This window comes from Kwoniella dejecticola, chromosome 4, assembly GCF_000512565.2.
Source record: "Kwoniella dejecticola CBS 10117 chromosome 4, complete sequence".
NCBI lineage: Eukaryota > Fungi > Basidiomycota > Tremellomycetes > Tremellales > Cryptococcaceae > Kwoniella > Kwoniella dejecticola.
Window position 1 is genome coordinate 1,282,941 of NC_089304.1, and position 21,661 is coordinate 1,304,601.

The 21,661-nt window shown below is 48.4% G+C and overlaps 9 protein-coding genes across 9 annotated transcripts; 6 read left to right on the forward strand and 3 right to left on the reverse strand.

Moving 5' to 3' along the window:
* Positions 1–406: 406 nt before the first annotated feature.
* On the forward strand, positions 407–2,304 carry I303_103745 (uncharacterized protein; the record flags this gene model as incomplete). Its single annotated transcript, XM_018407078.1, has 4 exons — positions 407–1,410; positions 1,530–1,670; positions 1,749–1,900; positions 1,979–2,304. The coding sequence occupies 4 exons, from the start codon at positions 407–409 to the stop codon at positions 2,302–2,304; spliced, it is 1,623 nt and encodes a 540-aa protein (XP_018263886.1).
* A 280-nt stretch (positions 2,305–2,584) lies between these two features.
* On the reverse strand, positions 2,585–3,346 carry I303_103746 (uncharacterized protein; the record flags this gene model as incomplete). The annotated part of the gene is made up of 1 exon (XM_018407079.1): positions 2,585–3,346. The coding sequence occupies one exon, from the start codon at positions 3,344–3,346 to the stop codon at positions 2,585–2,587; it is 762 nt and encodes a 253-aa protein (XP_018263887.1).
* Positions 3,347–6,078: 2,732 nt separating this feature from the next.
* On the forward strand, positions 6,079–7,292 carry I303_103747 (uncharacterized protein; the record flags this gene model as incomplete). Its single annotated transcript, XM_018407080.1, has 3 exons — positions 6,079–6,379; positions 6,627–6,763; positions 6,834–7,292. 3 exons carry the CDS (start codon positions 6,079–6,081, stop codon positions 7,290–7,292), a joined length of 897 nt encoding a protein of 298 aa, XP_018263888.1.
* A 609-nt stretch (positions 7,293–7,901) lies between these two features.
* On the forward strand, positions 7,902–9,131 carry I303_103748 (uncharacterized protein; the record flags this gene model as incomplete). The annotated part of the gene is made up of 4 exons (XM_018407081.1): positions 7,902–8,197; positions 8,326–8,425; positions 8,477–8,629; positions 8,736–9,131. 4 exons carry the CDS (start codon positions 7,902–7,904, stop codon positions 9,129–9,131), a joined length of 945 nt encoding a protein of 314 aa, XP_018263889.1.
* Positions 9,132–9,862: 731 nt separating this feature from the next.
* I303_103749 (uncharacterized protein) lies at positions 9,863–12,565 on the forward strand (the record flags this gene model as incomplete). Its single annotated transcript, XM_018407082.1, has 3 exons — positions 9,863–10,474; positions 10,608–11,826; positions 11,904–12,565. The coding sequence occupies 3 exons, from the start codon at positions 9,863–9,865 to the stop codon at positions 12,563–12,565; spliced, it is 2,493 nt and encodes an 830-aa protein (XP_018263890.1).
* Positions 12,566–12,835: 270 nt separating this feature from the next.
* I303_103750 (uncharacterized protein) lies at positions 12,836–14,535 on the reverse strand (the record flags this gene model as incomplete). The annotated part of the gene is made up of 7 exons (XM_018407083.1): positions 12,836–13,098; positions 13,169–13,248; positions 13,357–13,550; positions 13,679–13,771; positions 13,875–13,988; positions 14,060–14,271; positions 14,337–14,535. 7 exons carry the CDS (start codon positions 14,533–14,535, stop codon positions 12,836–12,838), a joined length of 1,155 nt encoding a protein of 384 aa, XP_018263891.1.
* Positions 14,536–15,179: 644 nt separating this feature from the next.
* Positions 15,180–16,473, forward strand: I303_103751 (uncharacterized protein; the record flags this gene model as incomplete). Its single annotated transcript, XM_018407084.1, has 4 exons — positions 15,180–15,430; positions 15,586–15,849; positions 15,975–16,049; positions 16,143–16,473. 4 exons carry the CDS (start codon positions 15,180–15,182, stop codon positions 16,471–16,473), a joined length of 921 nt encoding a protein of 306 aa, XP_018263892.1.
* A 229-nt stretch (positions 16,474–16,702) lies between these two features.
* Positions 16,703–18,340, reverse strand: I303_103752 (uncharacterized protein; the record flags this gene model as incomplete). Its single annotated transcript, XM_018407085.1, has 9 exons — positions 16,703–16,810; positions 16,905–17,064; positions 17,134–17,237; positions 17,314–17,448; positions 17,511–17,620; positions 17,677–17,778; positions 17,847–17,964; positions 18,021–18,180; positions 18,270–18,340. 9 exons carry the CDS (start codon positions 18,338–18,340, stop codon positions 16,703–16,705), a joined length of 1,068 nt encoding a protein of 355 aa, XP_018263893.1.
* Positions 18,341–18,717: 377 nt separating this feature from the next.
* I303_103753 (uncharacterized protein) lies at positions 18,718–21,534 on the forward strand (the record flags this gene model as incomplete). Its single annotated transcript, XM_065968837.1, has 17 exons — positions 18,718–18,863; positions 18,925–18,987; positions 19,040–19,064; positions 19,125–19,172; positions 19,229–19,279; positions 19,343–19,402; positions 19,471–19,518; positions 19,583–19,686; positions 19,755–19,890; positions 19,953–20,018; positions 20,070–20,208; positions 20,269–20,356; positions 20,442–20,494; positions 20,557–20,822; positions 20,895–21,118; positions 21,182–21,259; positions 21,348–21,534. The coding sequence occupies 17 exons, from the start codon at positions 18,718–18,720 to the stop codon at positions 21,532–21,534; spliced, it is 1,782 nt and encodes a 593-aa protein (XP_065824909.1).
* Between the last annotated feature and the right edge of the window lie 127 nt (positions 21,535–21,661).

A 21,661-nucleotide genomic window follows, 5' to 3' on the forward strand; every position in this document is an offset into this window, starting at 1 on the left:
ATTCGCATCATCGTGGACTCCATGTATCTTAGCATGAGCCACTCGGAAGCAAATTGCGATCTAGCAGGCCTGGACAGATTCAATGGAAGACAATCCTTTGAAAGATGTCCTGTCAGTCATTCGCCTAGCCTTTACGATTGTACGAATGCGAAAAGGGTTTCATCCTTTGAAGTCCTTCCACATGTTTCGCTTTGGCAGAACCATCTCTTTTCTTCGTATCGACTCGAACGGTCGAGCCCATCGTCACCCAAAACTATAAATAAGCTCAAAAGAAATGATATGATCGACCATAGCCCCACTAATCATCATTTCTCATCAGTGGACTTTTCAGCAGCTGACAGTCCACCAGAGTGAGCAGTACACTACACTGCTCAATCGTCCACGCTTCAAATTCATGTCCGTCGCTATGTCAATCCAACCAGTCAAACTCAATGAAATCTCCGATCCTCCCATCACAAAGACGACCCAGTCTGACGGTAACGAAGCATTTATACAAGTTCTTCCTGGGCCTCTAGTCAAAGTATGGGGTCTGACCGGTCCTTACGACGCCAAGAACAGAGAATGGGAAGGTACTTTTTACATTCGACCCCAGAGCGAGACAGAGACATTCCTCAAGCAAAATTCTAAATCCTTCGATATCGCTCTTCCTCCTGGCGATAAGCCGGGTGTCCGCCCGAATGGGTGGGATGAGAATGTCGTTCCCTCAAACGCCCTTTGCGAAGATAGACGTAAAATCGATATGATCCCTATCTCCCGTCTTCAATTCCTGTTGGAGAAAAGTGGTGCGAAGGATGGGTCATTTTGGAAAGAATGGTATGAAGCTAAGAATATCGCTTCCAAGCATCTCAAAGTGACTACAGGTAAAGGCGCCGTCGATGGGGAAGTCGAAGTCGGCTCAGGTAGTCATGAGTTGGACAAAGCAGGTCCCGATGAAGGACACCTGATGTTTTTCTCTGTCTTCGATGGTATGGGCGGAACCATAGTCAGCGATATGATAAGCAAGACCCTTCATGCGTGTGTCGCTTTAACCCTAGCGAGACTAAAGCAAGACATTACCGACAATTCCATCGATGTAGAAACCCTCACTAAAGCTCTGAAAGATACTTACGTTGCCTTGCAAGCTGATTTCACCGAGGCCGCACCGGCAGCTTTGAGAGGTCTGATCACTCGCGAAAACTCGTCCCCGATCTTACCGGGACTCAATCCGTCAAACTTCTTGTTTGGCGCTACAGAAGGAGCAGGCTGTACAGCATGCAGTATCATCGTTGATACCCAGCTGAAGAAGATGTATGTTGCGCATGTGGGCGATTCGAGAGCCGTAGCTGGATGGTGGAACAAGAAAGAGAAGAAATGGAGATGTGATGTACTGACGGAAGATCAGTGTGGGGATAATCCCAAAGAATGCGCCAGGTGAGTTGGGTGGGTTGAACGCACTTGAATCCAAAACATCCACACTCACTCCATATCCAAATCCCTTACCGGTGACCAATTCGATGGGTTGTCCCGAGCTGCCACTGTCGCCCCCTCAGACGATTGGCGAGACATCCCCCTGAAGAAGCTTCGAAGGTGATTTACGACCGAGGATGGGGTAATAGAATTCTAGGTACGAACGATGTAGTCAGAAAATTCGGGGGTAGTTATAGTGTACGTCCTCACGAAGAGGAGAATGAGTGAGTACCGTGGCAGGAAACCCCACACCCAGAGCAATTCGTCACTGATATGATCTGATTCGATCCGGTTTGAAATAGGATCTGGAATGCCTTTCAGACTAAACAGGCATTCAACTTCTTCCCGAAGATCACACCGCCCTACACTGACACCGAGCCTGCCGTCGATATTCGAGATCTCAGCACTGTCACCGAGGAAGAGCTGAAATTTGTTACTCTAGCTACTGATGGGAGTGAGTGGTGCCGTTTCTTAAACGCGCAAAGGTGGGTCTCACCGGACACAGCTGATGAATATCTGTTTCGATATCTAGTTTGGGAAAGAATCGCTTCCGAGGAAGCTGTTCTCCTTGTGGCGGCTTACAAACACGACCCCACTCAAGGAGAAGTCTCCAGAATGGCTTTAGCGGAGAAATACCCCTTGATGGCTCCTGGAGAAGATCGAAAGTTCCCAATTCAGGATCTACCAGGCACTGGATCCCGAGCTGAAGGTTCATGGACCTTCGAAGGCGATGCTGACGCCTCCACTCACTTGATTAGAAACGTGCTCGGAGGATCGGATAAAGAGTGGAGGAGACAAGTTCTCAGTATGCGAGAGAGCGCGAGTCGACAGATGAGAGATGATTTGACTGCTGTGTGAGTAGCTCCCTAAAAATGTCTGCCATTGCTGAGATCGTTGAGCTGATTCGGGCGAGATTGGCGATATGAAAAGCGTCGTTCACTTCGACTGATCGGATCATGTCCGAATTGACCTTACACTCCTTTCCTTCTGAATTTTCGACGAATGTAGGTAATGTCACCTTGTGCAGATGAATCGATATGCATTGAATTGAGTTATAGTACAGTGCTGCTTGCCCTTGAAATGATGACAGCATCAATGTAAACTGACGGATACCATGACTGGCATACTTACTCTCCAGCTAAACTTCACGAGAGAGTCGACTCATCTCCTCTCTATTTTCTTTACGACCAATCATCCCTTGTTCATGTCCCATCCTAGGATAGTTGGAAGTAGCAGACTCTCCTTTCTGCGTCAGCGTAAACGGAGCTTGATATTCAGCTCCGCGAGACCTCCTACCACTCGCAAGAGACGGTCCAGCGAAAGAACATCTACAATAGTCCTGACCGTTATCCCTGATCAACGAAAAGACAACTTCCCGCTCGGTCAAAGGAGTGACAGCACATCGTCTCAGGTAATCCGGAGCCAAGGACGATGGAGGGAACTCCATTGATCCAGACTCCCCTTCGTCCGCTCGTCGTTGAAGGATCACTGAATCTTTTTGAGCTTGACTCAGAATACTGACGACGTGGAATCCCGTCGAAGCGTTGCAAAATTTAACAGGAGGATCGATGGCCGACAGTTGATGTTGTGTTTCCGAGATCAGATCAGAGATACAAGCCTTCCTAGCGATGATGCGTCGTTGCGATCTGTCAGTCTGGCTGAGATCTGACAGGTCTTTGAGTACTCGAGAAGTGACGTTTGGGTCATCGGTCCTGCTCATCCATTCTCGTCTGAGCGGGACGGACATGTGATCGGCACAAGTGGCTCTGGACAGGAACCAGGGGTTGGCGTCTGGTTGAAGAGGAGATGCGGTATCGTGCTCGTTGGTCGATAAGGGATAGTCGACATAAGGGGCAATCAGGAAATGAGGTGACCCTGGAAAAGATTCGTTCGAGGACATGCTGGTAGATGTCGAGATGAGGAATGAGTGCTTGAGTGAAAAGCAAATCGTGGACAGGTGAGATCACGCAATGGAAGAGAAAAGAACAAAAGGGAACCTCCTTATATACTTTGCACAATGCCAAGGCCTGTATATGTGATACAGTCTAGCTGCGTATGGTAGATCGTGATAATTGAGCTGCAACTCTGTGACCGAGGATTTGACATCATACATATACACGACCGAGTGATAGATGACAGAGCTCGGTCGGCTGATCCGCTGAAAAGCGTGAAATCTACACTCAGAACGAATCCCGATGATGATCAGAACAGTCTATACCACAACGGAGAGCGCCCATCCCTTCGAGGTCGATTGAGTATCCGTTCATGCAGGTATAACTTCCTCGGTCAGGCGCATCATACCACGAGGCACAGAGGACGGACTGATCTGGCGAGAGCTCGAAAGGGCCGGGAAGCGGATACAGGACGTGGAAGGGCGAGCAAGGGCGTAGCGGGCGTGATGGGCATGTGACAGGCGGAATTGGAGAAGAAAGAGAAAGGGAGGAAGGCGGGGCCGGACGGACTCAGAGTAGTAAAAAAGCGAATCAAGTAGGAAAGCGGTGAACGAAGCGCGATCGAATTGTTGAGCGGGATAGAGTGGAAAGCAGAATGTTGGAGTCTTCATCACCAAGGATGTGTGATCAAGAAAGGTCATAATGCATGTTGACGGTAAATAATATCGGCGATCAGCACTCCGCCAAATGACACCTCCCCAAGGCCTTGGGATAGTGATGACTGTGCTCCCTTTGTTTCATGTTCGAGATTAGGCAGAGCATTCGATCGAGATATACATGTGGTTATGCCAATGACCTCGCTCATGACAAAGGAGAGTAGGTGGATGGCCTGATAACTTGCTTATCATGAGATGTGAGGTGATCCACCTCGATCATCACAAATGGGTGTGCGATACCGTCAGTATCACTACAAACATGATATGGCTCGTTCCCTTGAATACGAAGCTGTAGCGCACTTGCTTGAAGAATGCCAAATAAATGCCAGATCGTTTGTTTAGCTGATCAACTTACGCTGAGATTTTATTCTATGCTACTACAACAACGTTGCATTTGGTCCTTAATGCTCACGTGGATGTCTCGCAGGTATCACAATTTAGGTCCAGACAGGAGTCCATCATACTGGTTTTGAAGAATCAATCCCGATTCACGAGTGTAGAGCATCCGCTTTTGTATTTTTCCGTACCGACGCCATCCCGCATCCGCAGGCGTGTCGTCCCGGTACCAATTGATGCAAGTCAGCGGCTTTTTTCCTGGCTGTTGGCTGACGAAAGTCCAGACTCTTCTTGATCCAACTGATGAGTCCCCTCAAAATCCCATTTATTTGGTCCCCTGTACCTGAACCTGAAAATCTCGTTGTCCCTTACTTCCGAAAATATAACCCGGGTGTCGGTATTTCTCTGACGTCGTGCCCATCCAGCCTCTCAGCTGGATATTGATTATTCAGGATATCCACGTGTTCATCCCATTTGAGGGTGTCTATCGGTTGAGCTATGTACTGGATGGTGGCTGATTTGTTACGTCCAAAGACGAAGATTGAAGATTTTAAGTAAGACTGGGGTGATTTATCGGTACGGTACAATTCGATTGATTCTTGGTTTGGGTGCTTGACATACCGGTTGAGAACAATACAATATCTCGTCAACAACAACAACATGGAGGATCACTATGTGATCCTGGATCACCGGGTCACTGGCTTGCAGAGCCGCAGGACACATGAAGTGCAGTAGGGTGTGTAGTATGGAAGAGTAGAATCGAAAGAATGCATGCAGAATTACTGTTACTTGATCCTTACCACTTGTCCGAAGTAATCTAATCTATTACAGCAGCACTATTGATTGACCCTACCCCTGCCCCTACCCCTTTTTTCATGCTTTGTAGAACCCCGAATTCCACTACGGATATTTTCATTCCTGAGCCTTACTCTTGCGCCCCATCTTATCTGTCCCTACCCGTCCATTCCTTAGACCATTAGACCGACTTGGGTAGATAGATTGGTGGACATGGACTGCGCCTGGACCTCGAATTTGATCTCCCGACATTAGATTCTAAGGACTCAAGTCCTATTGACCCGACCTCAAAGACAGACACTCTTTCGACGACAACCTCAACCAACGATCATTCATCTCTTCATCTTACTCTTTTTACCACTTCCTCTGAACCACCACCACCATAGACTCTCTCTGCAAGTCGAAAAGTTCGATCACCAGGCTTACCCAGCCACCACATACAGACATTCAACCAGTCTGCATTAGAAAAAGAAAAAGCTCCCAAGTTATCGCACCGACTCTAGGAACACAGGCAAGTACAGCGCTCCTATCAAGGTGAGTCAAAGTGATTCCTTTCATCTTCATCTCAATGAGCGAAGGTATGGGAACGTGAGATCCAAAGTACGGGGAAGGGGTTATTGTGGAGTGAGAATCCGATCAAAGGGATGCTTCTACCGCTCTTTCCCTGTCTTTGTCGAAGTCGACTTGAGCATGTAAACGAACATGATTGCTGACTCTTGGCGCTTGTTGCTTTACTTATAGCTCAACTAAAAGTCATTCGCTAATTTATATCGCTCATTGACAATCTCACATTCTCTACGCCCACACTCAACACAAAACAATACGACCGAACACTCTTTCTACCTTGAAATCTCCCCACACAAACGCAAAACAAAACACAAAATATACCCAAAATGTTGTCTTCATTGTTCTCCCTACTGCTCTTATCGACCTCCGTACTCGGTTTCTCCGATAGGAACACCCACGAATTATCGCGATCCAGAGCTAGGGCTCATTACGCCAAGAAAGCAGTATACAGCTTCGAAGCCTCTTTTAACGAGACCGCCCCTGAGACTAGATCAGTCGAGAAGAGAGGACAACAATATGCCAATTCAAGAGCCACCTTCTACGATGTCGGATTAGGAGCTTGTGGATGGTACAACAATGCAAATGATTTTATCGTTGCCCAGAACTCGGCTCAGTACGGTGGAGGATGTGAGTTTTGTCTCCTTTTTTCCATTCCTCTTTCTTTTGTTGTTGTTCCCCCAATTCTCGGCGATCGCCGTTCTCCTATTCTGGCCGCGCGCGTGTCGCAAATTTCCCCGATTTTCGCCCATCAGCGTATCTGGCAGTCTCAAATCGTCGGAGGCACCTCGCTTTTGGTTCAATTTTCGTCGTTCTTCCTCATCTTCTGCGTCTCTGTTCTCGTTCTTCTTCGTGCTTGAAGCTGACAAGCTATTAGACCCCGGGCCAAATTGTGGGAGGTCAATCTCGATAAGCTACGGAGGCAAGGTCGTGACGGCGACAATCGCGGACGAATGCCCGACCTGTCCTTACGGGGGTCTCGATATGTCCCGAGGGCTCTTCGACCAATTTGCTGTGAGTCGAATTCGCCGCGTTCACTACAGGGAAGTGGTCTTTCGCTGACTCAGTCTTACCTTGACCCCAGTCCGAAAGTGCCGGTGTGTTTTACATGACATGGTGGTACAACGATGAATCCCAAGACCCCACTACGACTTCCGAAAAACCATCGCCTACTTCCACTTACACCCCGCCCACCTCAACTTGGGTAGAACCGTCGACTACGCCTACACCAACTTCTACATGGGTCGAACCATCTACTACCTCCACTGCCCACTCGACCTCCTCTGAGGCTGCCGCTCAACCTAGCTCATCGGTCTCTACTACCGCTTCTTCCTCGGCCTCTTTGGGCGCCTCTTCGTCCGGAATACCCGATACAGTCCTTCAGACCAACGCTACAATCCCCTTATCGGCCAATGCTACAGGAACGCTCTCTTCTGAGAACTCAGAGACGACTGCGCCCGTAGCTGCGCTGGGCAACTTGGTGCTCTTTAACCAGGCTGTGGCTTACTTGGGCCACATCGTCGTGGTCGGAGCGGAGAACTAGGCGGGAATCCCGAATGGGATTTCATCGAGCTGGACTGTACTGTATTATTACGCGATTGGCAATTTCCGGAATCTTTGGACTTTTTGGTGTATCTCTTATAGCTCTCATAATCTATATCCAATAACACATCACACTCGTTTTAGTAGGTTTACTTTACCTAGTGCCACTTCGCTTGCCACTGAGTATAGTCTTTAACGTCTTTGACGAACTTTGTATGAATAGAACCTATACATATGCATCGAGCCTATGTGCACATTGGAACGCCTGCTCTGGACAGGTGTTGTGTCGGACTGCAGAGGTGACGGAGTCACATGCGTACAATGACAAGGAAGAGACTACGCCCAGGCATCGGCTGATAAGGAACCCGATCTGGTGCGGTTAGAACCAAATATGGTCCGGTTCAGGGAAATAGACCAAAGCGCACATCACCGTAGTACGACTAGTACCATAACCGTCGATCTCTGCTGGCCCTTGCGGAGAACTCATATTCTCACGCATCATACTTGAGCACAACTATCGCAATTCATCTAGCTCTGTGGGTCACTACTTTTCATTGCCTCATCTGATATCACGTAGCACCATCTCGATACACGCACAAGTATCGTCAACATGGCCCGACCGGATCCGCAGAACGAGATATGGGACAAACACCTTCATCCGCATCTCCGACTCTTACTTCCCTCGTCCTCGCCGCCTATTCACCTCGAAGCTCGCTTGTATCTCCCCTTGCCCCTACCCGAATCGATCAACAAGCACATAAATATCTTAGGCGAGTACTCGACGGTGCCCAAGAAGCTGGAAGATCTGGACGCTGGTCTGCGAGATGGATTGAGGGATATGGGCGTGGAGAGGGTCGTAGTGGCTAGTCATCCATGGGGAAGGTTGGGTGGGAGTATGCTTGACCCGTGAGTGTGACCACTCGGCCTCATCACCCGTTGTCGATCGTTCATCTTCGCTTGCGGCATCGAATGAGGAGATTTTGCAAAAAGAAAGTGATATCGTCTCATGTGCTGATGCAGGGAGCCATGTGCAGAGTCATAACGTCCCACCTGATAACGGCGATATACCATCCATACCACTCCCACACCACCGACCCATCGACCATCGAAGGCGCTAATCCTGACCCGGACTCCGTACCCCCTTCAGGAGCGATAACGCCTTCTCCGGCAGAGTTGTGCGGGAAGACAGCAGTGATATCGTACAATGTCCGAGGAGTCGGCTTGAGCGGAGGTAGTCAGCCGTGGCTTGGTACAGGAAGCGATCCAAATGACTTGGCTGAGATCGAGAAGATCGGTGTAGGGCTCTTGGGGGATAGTGTGAAAGAAGCGTTCAGATTTGTGAGTTTATGGTTATATATCGGTCGATCCGTTCATGCTGGTTCCCATAAACACAGTGCAGTACACGATGATGTGGACGAAGCTTATACCGGAATTCATGTTATAGGGCTATTCCTGGGGATCTCTCTTGACTATACTAGCGCCCTTCCCGACTGCTTCTCATATCCCCCTCAAGAAAACTCTGCTAGTATCACCGCCGATAACAGTGTTCAAAGGTATCACCCTCCTCTCGTCGAAGAAGTTCCCTGCCGCTTTGAAAGATCATCATATCCACTTGAGTAAACCGGTATGGGTGGTGTACGGCACGAAAGATGAGTTCACCGGAGCAAGTACGTATACGCATTTTGCAGACGAGCAGGGGAAGGAAGTGGTGAAGAGTATCCAGGTGGACGATGCGGATCATCTGTGGAGGAGAGATGAGGGGCAGAAGCTCAGAGAGGTGATTAGGGATTGGTTAGATGCGTCGGGCGAGAACGAGCAGATGGATAATAAGCTGGCTTAGGAGGTCATCTGGACTGCCAGTGCGCGCTGCCCTCGTGCGCAAATGCCCGTGACTTCGCAGACTTAACAGCTCGAAAGGGACCATGAAGTGGGGTATGTTCCAAAGGATAATGCTTTTGATGAAGCACGGACAGTCATAAAGTGGGGAAGGTCAGCTTGATGAACAATCAGCTAGGATCGTCCGCCCCACTCATCTATATGATCCTATAAGAAACAGAGTACATCCGCATATCATACTATACCAGAGATACCACTCCGATCAACAAGGATTAATCGATGCATGTAGTCGCTGAGGAAATCAGTCACATGAGTGGAATATGGATGCCATAATGTTGACGACAATTGGTCTTATGCTTCGGCACCGTGTATACCCGTGCATATGCAGTATCTTGCTTATGACATCTCGTCCTATCATCGATCTGGCCTTCTTTTTTCTCAATCCATCAGGAATATCGTGAATGACCTCTTGCTTTGCATCGGTGTTCGTGCTATTTGTGCTGCGTATGGTGGTGCTATCTTCTCTCTGTTATCTGTTATCTTGTACATCCTATTTTGTGATTCGCCTTGGTGTATAACCGATTTATCGGATCTAATCTTTCTTCTTTTTGCCTTCCATTCGTGATTTGTTTTGCCGATTCATCAACCTGCTATTACACTCTAACCGTACTTGAGTGCTCTTCGACTTTCACCTTATCATCAGCTACACATCGCTTCGCTTGAGGACCGAGCAAGATGTCTTTAGCTTCCCGAGCAAGAACGATCCGTCCTCTGGTGTCCCTTTCCAAAGCTCGTCGCACGACCACGCCTCCCTTTGCCCTCGTATCATCCGCAAAATTCGGCACCTCGTCCCGGATATATCGACGGCAAGACTCCCAAGCTGCCCTCGCTACTTCTCCCTCGCCCTCATCGACAGCATATGACACTTACGTTCCTCCGCCCCCACCGCCCACATCGCCCTCCTCAAAGGGCGATGACGAGGCTTTGAAAGCTCATTTCGACTTGCCCTACCCCACCACAGACACATCGACTTCCTCTGGCTTATTCCAGTTTCCTCCCCTGACGCATCCTGGGGCTCTGCGGCCGCTCACGGAGCGAACGCTTGTACAAGCGAGTGCGATCGTCGAGCGGATCTCCAATGCACCCTCCGATCCGACCGGAAGAGAATTACGGCAGGTAGTGAAGAATCTCGACAGGCTTAGCGATGTCTTATGTGGGGTCATCGATATGTGCGAGCTGGTCAGGAACGTTCATCCGGAGAAAGCATGGATAGAGGAGTCAGAGCGGACGTACGAGGTCTTGTGCAGTTTCATGAACGAGCTGAATACTAGTAGGGGATTGTACGAAGTGAGTGTTGCTGGTCACACGACTGTTCCCGATAGAAGACCAGCTTCCCAAGGAGCATTGTCATTGCTCGCCCGCAGATCACGAAGTTCTGCCCTGCCAGCTTTTCGCTGACCTCGACCTTGTCCCTTCTTAGTCTCTGACCCAGGCTGTATCTCATTCGCATCCCCAACCGCTATCTTCTGCCGAGCTCAAAGTCGCTCATACATTCTTATCGGATTTCGAGCGATCCGGTATCCACCTTCCACCAGCTGTTCGTCAGAAATTCGTATCGCTCTCCGACTCGCTCTTATCTCTCGGTCGCACCTTCCTATCATTCGCCTCAAGTGGACCCAGCAGTAGACCTCTAATCGAGATACCTGAGCCGGAAAGGCTGTTAGCTGGAATGGGAGCTCAATTTATCGATTCTCTCCCTCGAGAACGCCGAGGCGGCGCCGTGTACATTACTCCGGGAAGCTGGGAGGCGCAGATGATCTCTCGGTATGCTCGCGAGGGCGAAGCCAGACGACTAGTCTACGCTGGTGGAATGAGGAAAGATCCAGAACGTATAGAAGTGTTAGAAGAGATGTTGAAACAGCGTGCGGAACTCGCCAACGTCCTGGGCAAAGAGACATGGGCAGACGTTACTCTCATGGATAAGATGGCTAAGAACCCTACCAACGTCATTGAATTCTTGACTTCTCTGGCGAAACACCATAAACCCACGGCCTCATTGGATGTATCGACTCTGCAAAGGCTAAAAGCTACGAATCTTACGGGAAATTATCAGTCCATGGATAAGAACTCTTCAACAGCTCATCTTCCCCCCTTATACGCTTGGGATCGGGATTACTACGCCGAGAAATACTTATCGACGCTAGCTCCGACGTCTAGTCTACCGAATATAACACCGTACTTCTCCACAGGGACTTCCTTGATGGGCCTGTCCAAGATCTTCAAGAAATTGTATGGGATATCCTTCAAACCCAGCACAGTGAGCCAAGGAGAAGTATGGCATCCCTCAGTGAAGAGATTAGACGTTGTAGATGAGAATGAAGGTACGATAGGTGTGATCTATTGTGATTTGTTCTCGCGGAATGGCAAATCGCCCTCGGCAGCGCATTATACGGTCAGGTGTTCGAGAAGGGTGGACGACGATGATCAGCTCGGCGATGGTCTAGAACAAGGCTGGGATTACAAATATGGACAAGGCTTAGAGGTCGAAGGAGAAAGCCTGAAAGGCAAAGAAGGGAAATATCAACTGCCGATCGTGGTTTTGACGTGTGATTTTGGGAATGTCGATATGGGTAGACCCGCTTTATTGGGTTGGAACGATCTGGAAACGCTGTTCCATGAGATGGGGCATGCCATACATTGTGAGGCGGCCTCTTCCCAAATATGAAATTTGTTCCGAGCTGCCGAGCTAACGAGCCCCCATGTATCTGAACTGTAGCCATGATCGGTCGGACGGAATTCCACAATGTGTCAGGAACTCGATGTGCGACGGATTTCGTCGAACTCCCCTCTATCTTGATGGAACATTTCGTATCCTCCCCCGAAGTCTTATCAACCTTTGCAATGCATTACGCTACCGGCGAGGTACTTCCCAAACCACTGATCGAAGCTCATCTATCGCTCAACCAGTCCTTAGCTGGCTTAGAGACTCATGGGCAGATCCTGATGGCTTTGCTGGATCAGAAATACCATTCCTTAAATCACAACGACCTAAATTCTAGTTCGCACTCGAGTCCATTTGATTCAACGGAGATATGGTATAACCTCCAGAAGGAAATCGGGGTTATACCTCCTGTGGAAAATACGAGCTGGCAAATCCAGTTTGGGCATTTGTACGGGTACGGAGCGACGTATTACAGTTATCTCTTCGATAGGGCCATAGCGGGTAAAGTGTGGCATACCTTATTTAACGGTGCGAATCCGGAAGGACCCCTAAGTAGGACAGGAGGGGAGATATTGAAGGAGAAGCTCTTAAAGTGGGGAGGAGGAAAAGATCCGTGGACGATGGTCGGTGATTTGATACCTGGTCAAGAAGGCGAAGTGGTCAGTAAAGGAGATGAGAGGTCAATGAAAGTAGTAGGAGGGTGGATGATCAAGTAGACATTAAAGAAGACGACGAAGAAGAAGTAGATCTCTCGGGTTCCAGTGTTCAGTCCTCTTTTGTGAGTTACGGGATGTATTGTACCGTACTATTGTAGCATATAGCATATATTTGCCTGGTTTTAAGCTAGATATAGACGATAAAGATCACTCAACCCAATACGGATGTACGGCATAACTCATTATTACGTGGACAGTATTAGCATAGGCATCCCACATGTGACCACAAGACCCCTGCTACGGATACTAAAGACTAGTCGGAAAGGTAGTTTACACCTTAATCTTCTTAGTCGGGGTTTCAGGTCGATCCGCCGCCGTCGACAACGACAACAATGGTACGGATATAGCCTCGGATGCACGTTTCTTCTCCGCTCTTGCGCCGTCTACCGCTTGAACCTTGGCCTCACTATCTATCGGACTGTCTGTAGGTACTAAGGCGGGGTCATCGTTGAGGTCATCTTCAGCCTCCGCGTCGGCATTAGCAGGTACGAGCTTAGGCATCGACATGACAGCTTTGAAAGTCTTTCGGGCCTCTACGACAGTTGGTAGATCAGCACCGAGAGCCGGGAGCACAGGCAGCATCAGATTAAAGCCGTAACTTACGCGCACGTAGAAGGACGTTCTTGCTTGTTGTGGATATTGATTCTTTCGCTAGATTCGATGGCATTCCGATCATCGTACCCCTGCAACGGAATCACCGTGATTTCAACATAAGGTATGCACGGAACAAGGTGGATGGTAAGGAGTATCATGATGAGAGGCATCTGAGAAAAGATTTGAGCTCAGCTTACAGATTAACGATATCTAATGCACCCCTCAAACCGTTCACATCTCCACCTGGGCCAGAAGAGAATATCACCCCTTTCCCACCTGTGATACGAATCACTTCCCTGGCGTTCGATAAGAAGTTCTGACGATATCGACGTTGAGTGTCGGGCGCTAAGTTGGTAGGAGGGAATAGCCCCGCAGAGTAGAGTAATTCAAACTGCATTGGGTTGACGATTGACATAATTCACGGTCAGTAGATGTCGGACTGCTTGCTCAATGCACTTGCACCGATGATCATCTCGATGACCGTCTGAAGATGGATCCAGGACGAAAGCAAAGACATACCACTACGCCATTCCTCTGGGCCTGTCTCATTTGTTTCCAATTAAATCGAAATGTGAATGGTCTTTCGTGTAGTGGTAGAGTGATGATAGACACCTATTCGAGCAGACATACTCATAAGCGGTTTGTCACAATAGCCTGAGACTGCTACATCAAGAACCTCATACAAACCGAGCGAACGGGGGAGGACTAAGCTTACCTGATTAGGACCAGGACTCGCTAGATCCGTACAAGCCAGCTGGAATGCCTTGTCGCTCGTTGGAGCTACGCTCAGCACGTCATACGCTTTCAACGCATTCGTATTTTGACTTGTCTAAATTGATCTCGGAACTTCAATCAGCTGACTGAACTGATGATTGAAGGGTGAAGCCAACCATGACCCACCAAGGGATGTATACGGTTATCGTCTAATCGCATATGATACCTCGTCACCTGCACCAGAGGGGTTTTACTAGATGATCCAACATTATTTCCACCTGAGTTCGTGAAACGAGGATCCAGATCTGGGAATGGAAGGCCAAGCGTAAAAGGACAGGAAACGACTTGGTTCGAGGGTTCGGAGGGGGTCACAGTGAGTCCGACGACCGAGTACCCCACTATGTGCGTATGATACGCGTAAAATTTAGCTAAACGCAACGTTCACTAGGACGTGAAAACGTACAATGACCAGCTAATGATACCCGATCGACGAAAGCATCTTTGTCTCGGCTTTCTAGACCGGTCCAGCAGGTCCTTTTGATGTTTTCGGCAGGTGTGCTCGATTGAGCCACGGCTTTGCCTTTGCCTTTCTTGCTCTTCTTGGAAGGTCCATCGTCTGGTGTGGGAGGTAAAGGGAATGGGACGAATAGGTCAAAATACATCTTCAAGGCGGGTCTTAACAGTCTGATGTATCCTCAAGGAGATGCTGCTGATTCGACTGCTTGCTATCGTTATCGCTGTGGCTACTGAGGTTGACTCTGGGTCTATTTGAAGACTCTCGTATGGCCTGTACAACTACGACTGACATTTTACACACGACAACTTCTCAAGTGGAGGAAAATACGAAAGAGTGCCTGGTGCACGAAATTTTGATCCCGCTTTCCGCACATCTTGCAAGCTGCAGAGATTTGTTACAATCTGGTTGGATGCATCTTGTGAGAGGTCGAAAAGATCAGGTGGATAAGCGATACCAATCTGCTCTCCACCGTCCGAGGCGGCCTGATCTCGTCGTCAACGTAAGAGACGGATCCTTCCTATCGAGATTGCAGCTCGCTTGACCAAAGTGGAGACGATTGACGGTGCGCAGCATGCTTAATCAGCTGATGAGCAAGCAATTCTTTCAGAGTGGAGGACATTCATTTGTCTCTGTTTGTGCTGATGTTCAATGGCCAATGGTCATATCAAGACGCTGGATACTGATGGAATAAGCGATCAGATATATACAGTTTAGACAGAAATGTATTTTTCGTCGATGCATGGTTCTGACAATCAGTAAAATCCATTCTGAGTATAGCATAGCATAAGCATGACAACCACCAGCTCAAGCACAGGTTCGCTCAAGGTAGGCCTGATCGGACATACAGGTAATATCGGCTCAGCGCTCTTACCTCGACTCCTTGACGCACATCGAGCTGGACAGATCGAGCTGCTCATACTCCACAGAGAAGGTTCAGATTTGAGTAAGATCCCTAGTACTATCGAAAAGAGGATCATCCAGCTAGACGAGCATGGGAGGGAAATAAATCGGGCTGCCGTGGATGGCGTAGAAATACTCATGTTAGTCAGCCTTCATCTTCTTCATCATCAGTCGAGCGAAATACAGGTGAACCGAGCGCATTGATCTGTCACTGTCAATCAATCCGACGAAAGAAGCAATGCATGCTGATGCTGATACTCGCTGGCTGTTCAACCATCTGATTATCTGGTTATAGCTCGACAGTAGCAGATCCAGCGTTGGCATCTCAGACATACCTCCTTGATGCGCTTCACGAAGCGGACAGTCACAAGAAGACGCTGAAGACTTTCATCCATTCTGATTTCGGGGTATCGTGGACCCCGGAAGAGATCAGACGGATCCCGAAGCTGAAAGACCTCGTACCCGTCAAAGCGAATTTAGTGAACAGGGCGAAAGATCTCGGTGTTCCGATAACGGATATCAGGATTGGATTGTTGGATAGCTTCTTCTTCAGTCTGAAGTGAGTCAAGGCGTGCTCTTCTTCTTTGCCTCTGCCTCATCCATAGAAATCCTCCAAACCACTCTCTTAATGAAAAAGGATCATGAGGAATGCCGCTAAGCTATGCTGTATTGGACCGGATGTAGATTCTTAGGGACAGACGCGAAGTCCAACAAGATCGAGTTGTTCAGAGGAGCACTACATAATCCTATTCGACTGACGTGAGTTTGAGGCATCCCTGCGCCCGATCATTCTGTATGAGAGGGACGAGGCGGACATTGAACTGATTGTGGTGATTCATCTTGGTCTTAAAGTACTCTCGATTATCTCTCAAGAAGCGTTCTGCGTCTGATTACCGAAGAGACCGAAGCATTGGACGGACGGACAATCCATGTATTCGATAAATCGCCCACAGGTCAAGAATTGGTTGATGCGTTGACGGCAATTCATGGTAGCGAGCCTGCGATCGTGGAATACACCGAAGCTCGATTCGACCAAAATTCGAAAACTACGGAGACGATATCCGCGATCTCAACGGGTCTGAAGTTTAAGTGGGGAGAAAACTCGTGGGGCGAAGGCGAGGTCTATTCTGGTCATGGACATGATGGGGAAAGTCTGGAGGAGATTATCAAGCGATATTTATAGTTCCCATTCCATCATTCCACTATATACTCATCACCGGTCAAGATTATGATCATAGGCGTTGGGCCTGCGAACTTGCAATGAATGGTATATCCCGAAGTCATTTGAGCGCGAACCGAGAGATAGATGAGTTATGACTCAAAGTCAGAGTCAGAGTCAGACTCAGAGTCAGGATACATGCCCAATATATATACAACTGAAAATCAGGCCCCGAAAGCGGGACAGAAAACATCTACGCCGGTCTCAGTCTGAGCAAGACGTCAGACACCAATCCCGGAACATCGTTCGCGCCAGCTGCGATACTGACGCATTCCGAGATGTCGATATCGCTGCCGATAAGCTATTTCATAGAGATATTCGAAATAAGCAACAATCATTCAATTCAAGGCAACTACGGACCACGTTACGTCATTCGACGGAAGAGTTATACTCACGTTCGCATCGACGAATCGTTTTGTCACCTCATCGAACATCAAAGCCAAGATGACCGGACCGTTGGGGACATCGTATTCCATATGCAGCTCGTTGTCTGATACAGCTTTGACAGACTGTATACCCAGTAAAGATCGATAAAATGCCATGGAGGATGAATACCTATACTCAAGAGAGTCAGCAAGTGTCAACGTGGAACAAACCAACTCCGCACGGCAGGAGTCAACGTACCACCGGCAGATTTCGTCCACTTTGGTATCTCCCGCTTCACGACCTTCTCTAACTTCCTTAGCTCGCGCTTCTTCCCTTTCACGTTCGCGACCGAGCCTTTGAACCTGTCCATGCAAACATCAATCCTCTGATGAAATGCTTTTCCCATGATGCCCTAATCTCTTGGTGACGATCACATACCTCCTTAGCAACCCTCGCAAGCTCTTCTCTTGTCGAATCCGTCTGTACTTGCGCAGAGGAGATCGCGTCTGTCAATCTTTCCATCTCCACTATTTGGGCGTCGAGTGTATCGTTTGCTTGAGTAGTGGTCATTCGCTACGCCGTTGTAAAATTTGTCAGCTGGCTCTTCGCAAGATATCCTGCACGATCGAGCTCACGTTTTCGGGAGGGTGAGTAGCTTTGATTCTAGCTAATTCCAATTCCATATCCCTTATCTGCTTTTGCAGAACTTGGGCCTCGGACAGCCTTTCAGACATCACAACGTGCTCTGCGAGAATCATATCAGCTGCGTGATGATGAAAACCAACAGGAAGGATGGCTTACTCTTAGCGTTTTCCTCGGCCAATTTGACTGTCAGACTTCGCATCTCATCAATGCCGGATTTAGTCTCTTTCAGAATTTTCTTCTTCTCCGCGTTGATCAGCTCTGCGGTAGAGCCAGTCAGCTGAGCCACCTTCTCCATAATCCATTGAAGACCACTGATGTAGACCTACCCCTTTCTTCGTTTTCTCCGGGTTCGACCCTTTGGGGTTCATCGCCCATGATCGAACTGAGAAAATGCCTTTTCGCTTGTTGTTCGAGATACGTGAACTTGATTCGACGAAAGTAGTCCTGGCACGAGACCACCATGAGCATGGTGATGAGTGCAAAATGCGAATGAGTCTCACCTTCTGCGATTCCATCTCTTCTCTCACTAAGATCGGATTATTCGGGTCCATCATCATAGCTGAATCGTTACTGTTTAGCGTTACATCTCGCAGCGCTCTCTCCAGGAATCGGTCTCGATTCTCCAAAACATTGAAGCCTGATGAAGCAGCTGAAGAGATTCTACGGTGGGTGGTGTATGTATATCAATATGGGATTGTGAGCTCTTATGGGCTTTTTCTTTTCTTCGTCGAAGGCCCAAGTGAACTCACTGCTCTACAGCCTGGTGTAAGCTCGAAGCCCCCAAGTTTGATGTCGCTGATGATGTCGCTACTGCCCCCATATCTGTTACTGATCTTGGACCGATGAATTGACGTTCTATGGAAGGCGATACCTTGTTGAGTTTTATATGTCAATGAGCAATGCATATTCATCGTCCCGCTACGACTCCTCGATTTGTTTTATTTGTTGACACTCCACCAATCTACTCTGCTAGACGCGACTGCTTTTTGCGGAGATCAATGCATCTCCATTCGCTGTTTGTCGATCAGGGTGGAGGTTGAACGATTCCTTCTACATGTCCATTGTTGACATTGCATTTATTCGAGAGTGACAGATACACCGAACACCATACTAGATGAACGACAAGTAAATATATCGATCATTCCCACAAGAGCAGAACGAGTCTGTAGAGGATACTTGCTTTCTTCGACCACAAATATGTCGATTTCGAAATCTATAGCGTGCCATGTTCGCCTCCGACCGACATGCCCAAACGACGGTTTCGTCAACCCCGATGCAATCAAGATCAGCGGTAATAGCATATCAGCGATGAACAAGGAGAATGACAAGAGATATCACTTTGAGTGAGCACCACCGGACCAAGGGACTGCTAGGAATGCGGGCTGACAGCTTTTACCCTCTCAGCCTGGACAAGTGTCATGATGCTCCCAGCACCCAGGAAGAGGTTTTCGAATGCGTGAAACCCATGTAAGCTAGCCTGCGATGTCTGTGCGAGATATAGCTTACGAGATGAAGGAAGGATCGAACAAGCAATTGCTGGTCAAGTAAGCTTTCGTAACCTTCATTCTTACGCGATACGGCAGCTCATTTAGGGAATTCGAAAGAATACAACTATATTCACATACGGAGTGACTGGATCGGGAAAGACACATGTAAGCCCAATCCCAGCAATCCGCATCATGTAAAATAGCTGACAGGAGCCTTACAGACGATGCAAGGGAATCAATCAGATCCAGGTATCATACCAAGGACGATAGAAGTAAGTTGTCCAAAAGCACACACGGAACGCCTTACCCAGCTCCCCCCTGCTGACCTTGTACAGAGCATTTTCCGTAAACAATCGGAAACTCCAAATCCTTTCTCGGTCTCCTTCTCACACGTGGTCAGTGTGCAACCTTCACCCTCTTGATATCCCGGAGGACTGTTACTGACCTGAGCTCGATGTTCCAGGAAATCTTGAAGGACGAGGTTTACGATCTTTTGGGAGACCGCTCGGAGGTCAGCTTAATTTTATATCGCGTTTATCTCGCCGGATAAGCTGACTCGCTATCGATCGTAATAGCCCAAAAAGAGGGACATACGCACGTCAGCAGAAGGTCAAAATGTAGTTGCAGACTTGATCATCCAGCCTATAAATTCAGTCACGGAATTCGACATTATATACGAGTGGGTTCAGCCTGTTCCTGCCACTGTTCATCGACATCTCTCGCTGATTCCCGAAATGTACGTCACAGTGCTGCTGCCAAGACACGTAAAACAGCTTCGACCAAGCTGAATTCGTCGTCTTCGCGCTCTCATGCGATCTTGACCATATACCTCCAGCACCCGGGCTCAGACGCAGGACACACCACACAACATGGGAAGATCTGCGCAAGTCTGCTCATCACAAGCTACAATGTGCGATTTGCTAATGTTAATCAACGGATCCACAGCTCACCGACCTGGCTGGGTCGGAAAACAACAATCTGACTGGAAACGATAAAGAGCGCATGCGAGAGGTTAGCTTTCATTGGCCATCATCCTCTGGAATCAGCTGACATCTGCTATAGAGCTCCGCCATCAACACCTCTCTCACAACTCTGGGCAAAGTGATTGATGCTCTCAACGAAAAGGCTAAGAGAGGACACAAAGGCAGCGGAACTGCTTTCATTCCGTATCGAGACTCTAAGCTCACTAGGTTACTTCAAGGTGCGCTTCAGTGACGGGTATGGAAGCCGTCCGACAATAGCTGACATGCGCCTCTTCTAGATGCCTTGGGAGGCTCTTCGCAGGGTCTTTTGATATGCTGCCTGGCACCAGGAGAAAAATTTGCAAGAGACACGATCAATACTTTACAGTCAGTAACCTCAACCTGTTCCAACTTCAAGAAACATAATATAAGAAAGACAACATGTCAAGCAGCTGACGCAGTGGTCAAACAGATTCGCAAAGAAGTTGAAATCTGTAGAGAATCGCTTGACTGTCCCTGATCACAGTAAGCTGAACATCGCTCAGCGTTCTCTAAAGAGCTTAAATTGATATTGCATTCTGGTGCAGAGACAAGAAGAGTATCAGCACCTTTGCCACGCGCTACCAAAGCCGCCAATCCGGCATTCAAGGTGCACACGGGATCTGGTCCAAGACATTCAGCGCCTACATGTCGAGTCGCCCTCTCGAGTATATTCACCAATACCCCATCCATGCGTGGTGGTAATACGATCTTGCAGGATGTAAAGGAAAACACCACTGCCGGGAAATGCACGACAGACAAAGACAGGTCCGATCTGAACAAGGGCATGACGGATCAACAACTTGATCGGAGGGTACGTCAGGCTGCGCAACTCCAAGCGAGTTGGTATGTGTAGCTCACCTTGTGATGCGTAATGACGGTTCAGATACAGAAGATTGTCTCCGAGCAGATGGCTATCCAGGCAGAGAAAACCAAACCTGAACTCGTTTCTGTGGGTACGGAGACGGAATGTATCGACGCAAAGCCTGTGGTAGTGGTAGATCCGATACCGCAGAACGTGGGTCATGACACAATGTCAAAGATGTCAGAAGCAGAGAAGGATGAGCGAGCCAGAGTGATAGTTTCTCATGCTAGGAAATTACATCACAGGTATGTTCTCCAACCAACTATGTTTTTTGTGCGGTTCCTTGCTGACACGGGGCAACGGATCAGCGGTAACTTACATGGTGCCCTGGAACTCTACAAGAAGGCGTTTGAGTACGCACCCGCAAACCGAAAACTATCGATGAGGTATGTCTTTCACTCCGTGAGCATCCAAAGCGCATATCCTCGGCAAGAGCTGACGATAGTTATACGTACGCGATCTTGCTCTCTGCAGGATAACGGAGATAAAACTTTCGATCGAGGGAATGATACCTACCTCGAACGTTACTTCAAGCTCCAATTCGAAACCCAAAATGGAAGATCAAGTCCCGAAGAGCGGGATGAAGAGGTCTCATGGTCATTTGGATTCGTTAGCTGAGATTAGCTATGAGGAATCTCCAGCGAAGAAAGGGAGGTCTTGAACATTCAACTGGTGCTCCCAAGCTCTGAATGATAATGATAACGAAGTAACAGTCACGATTTCCATGCTTGCCATTTCATTCACCTTCCATTTCGGGCATCTTTGCTTTGGCGTTGTATATATTGCTT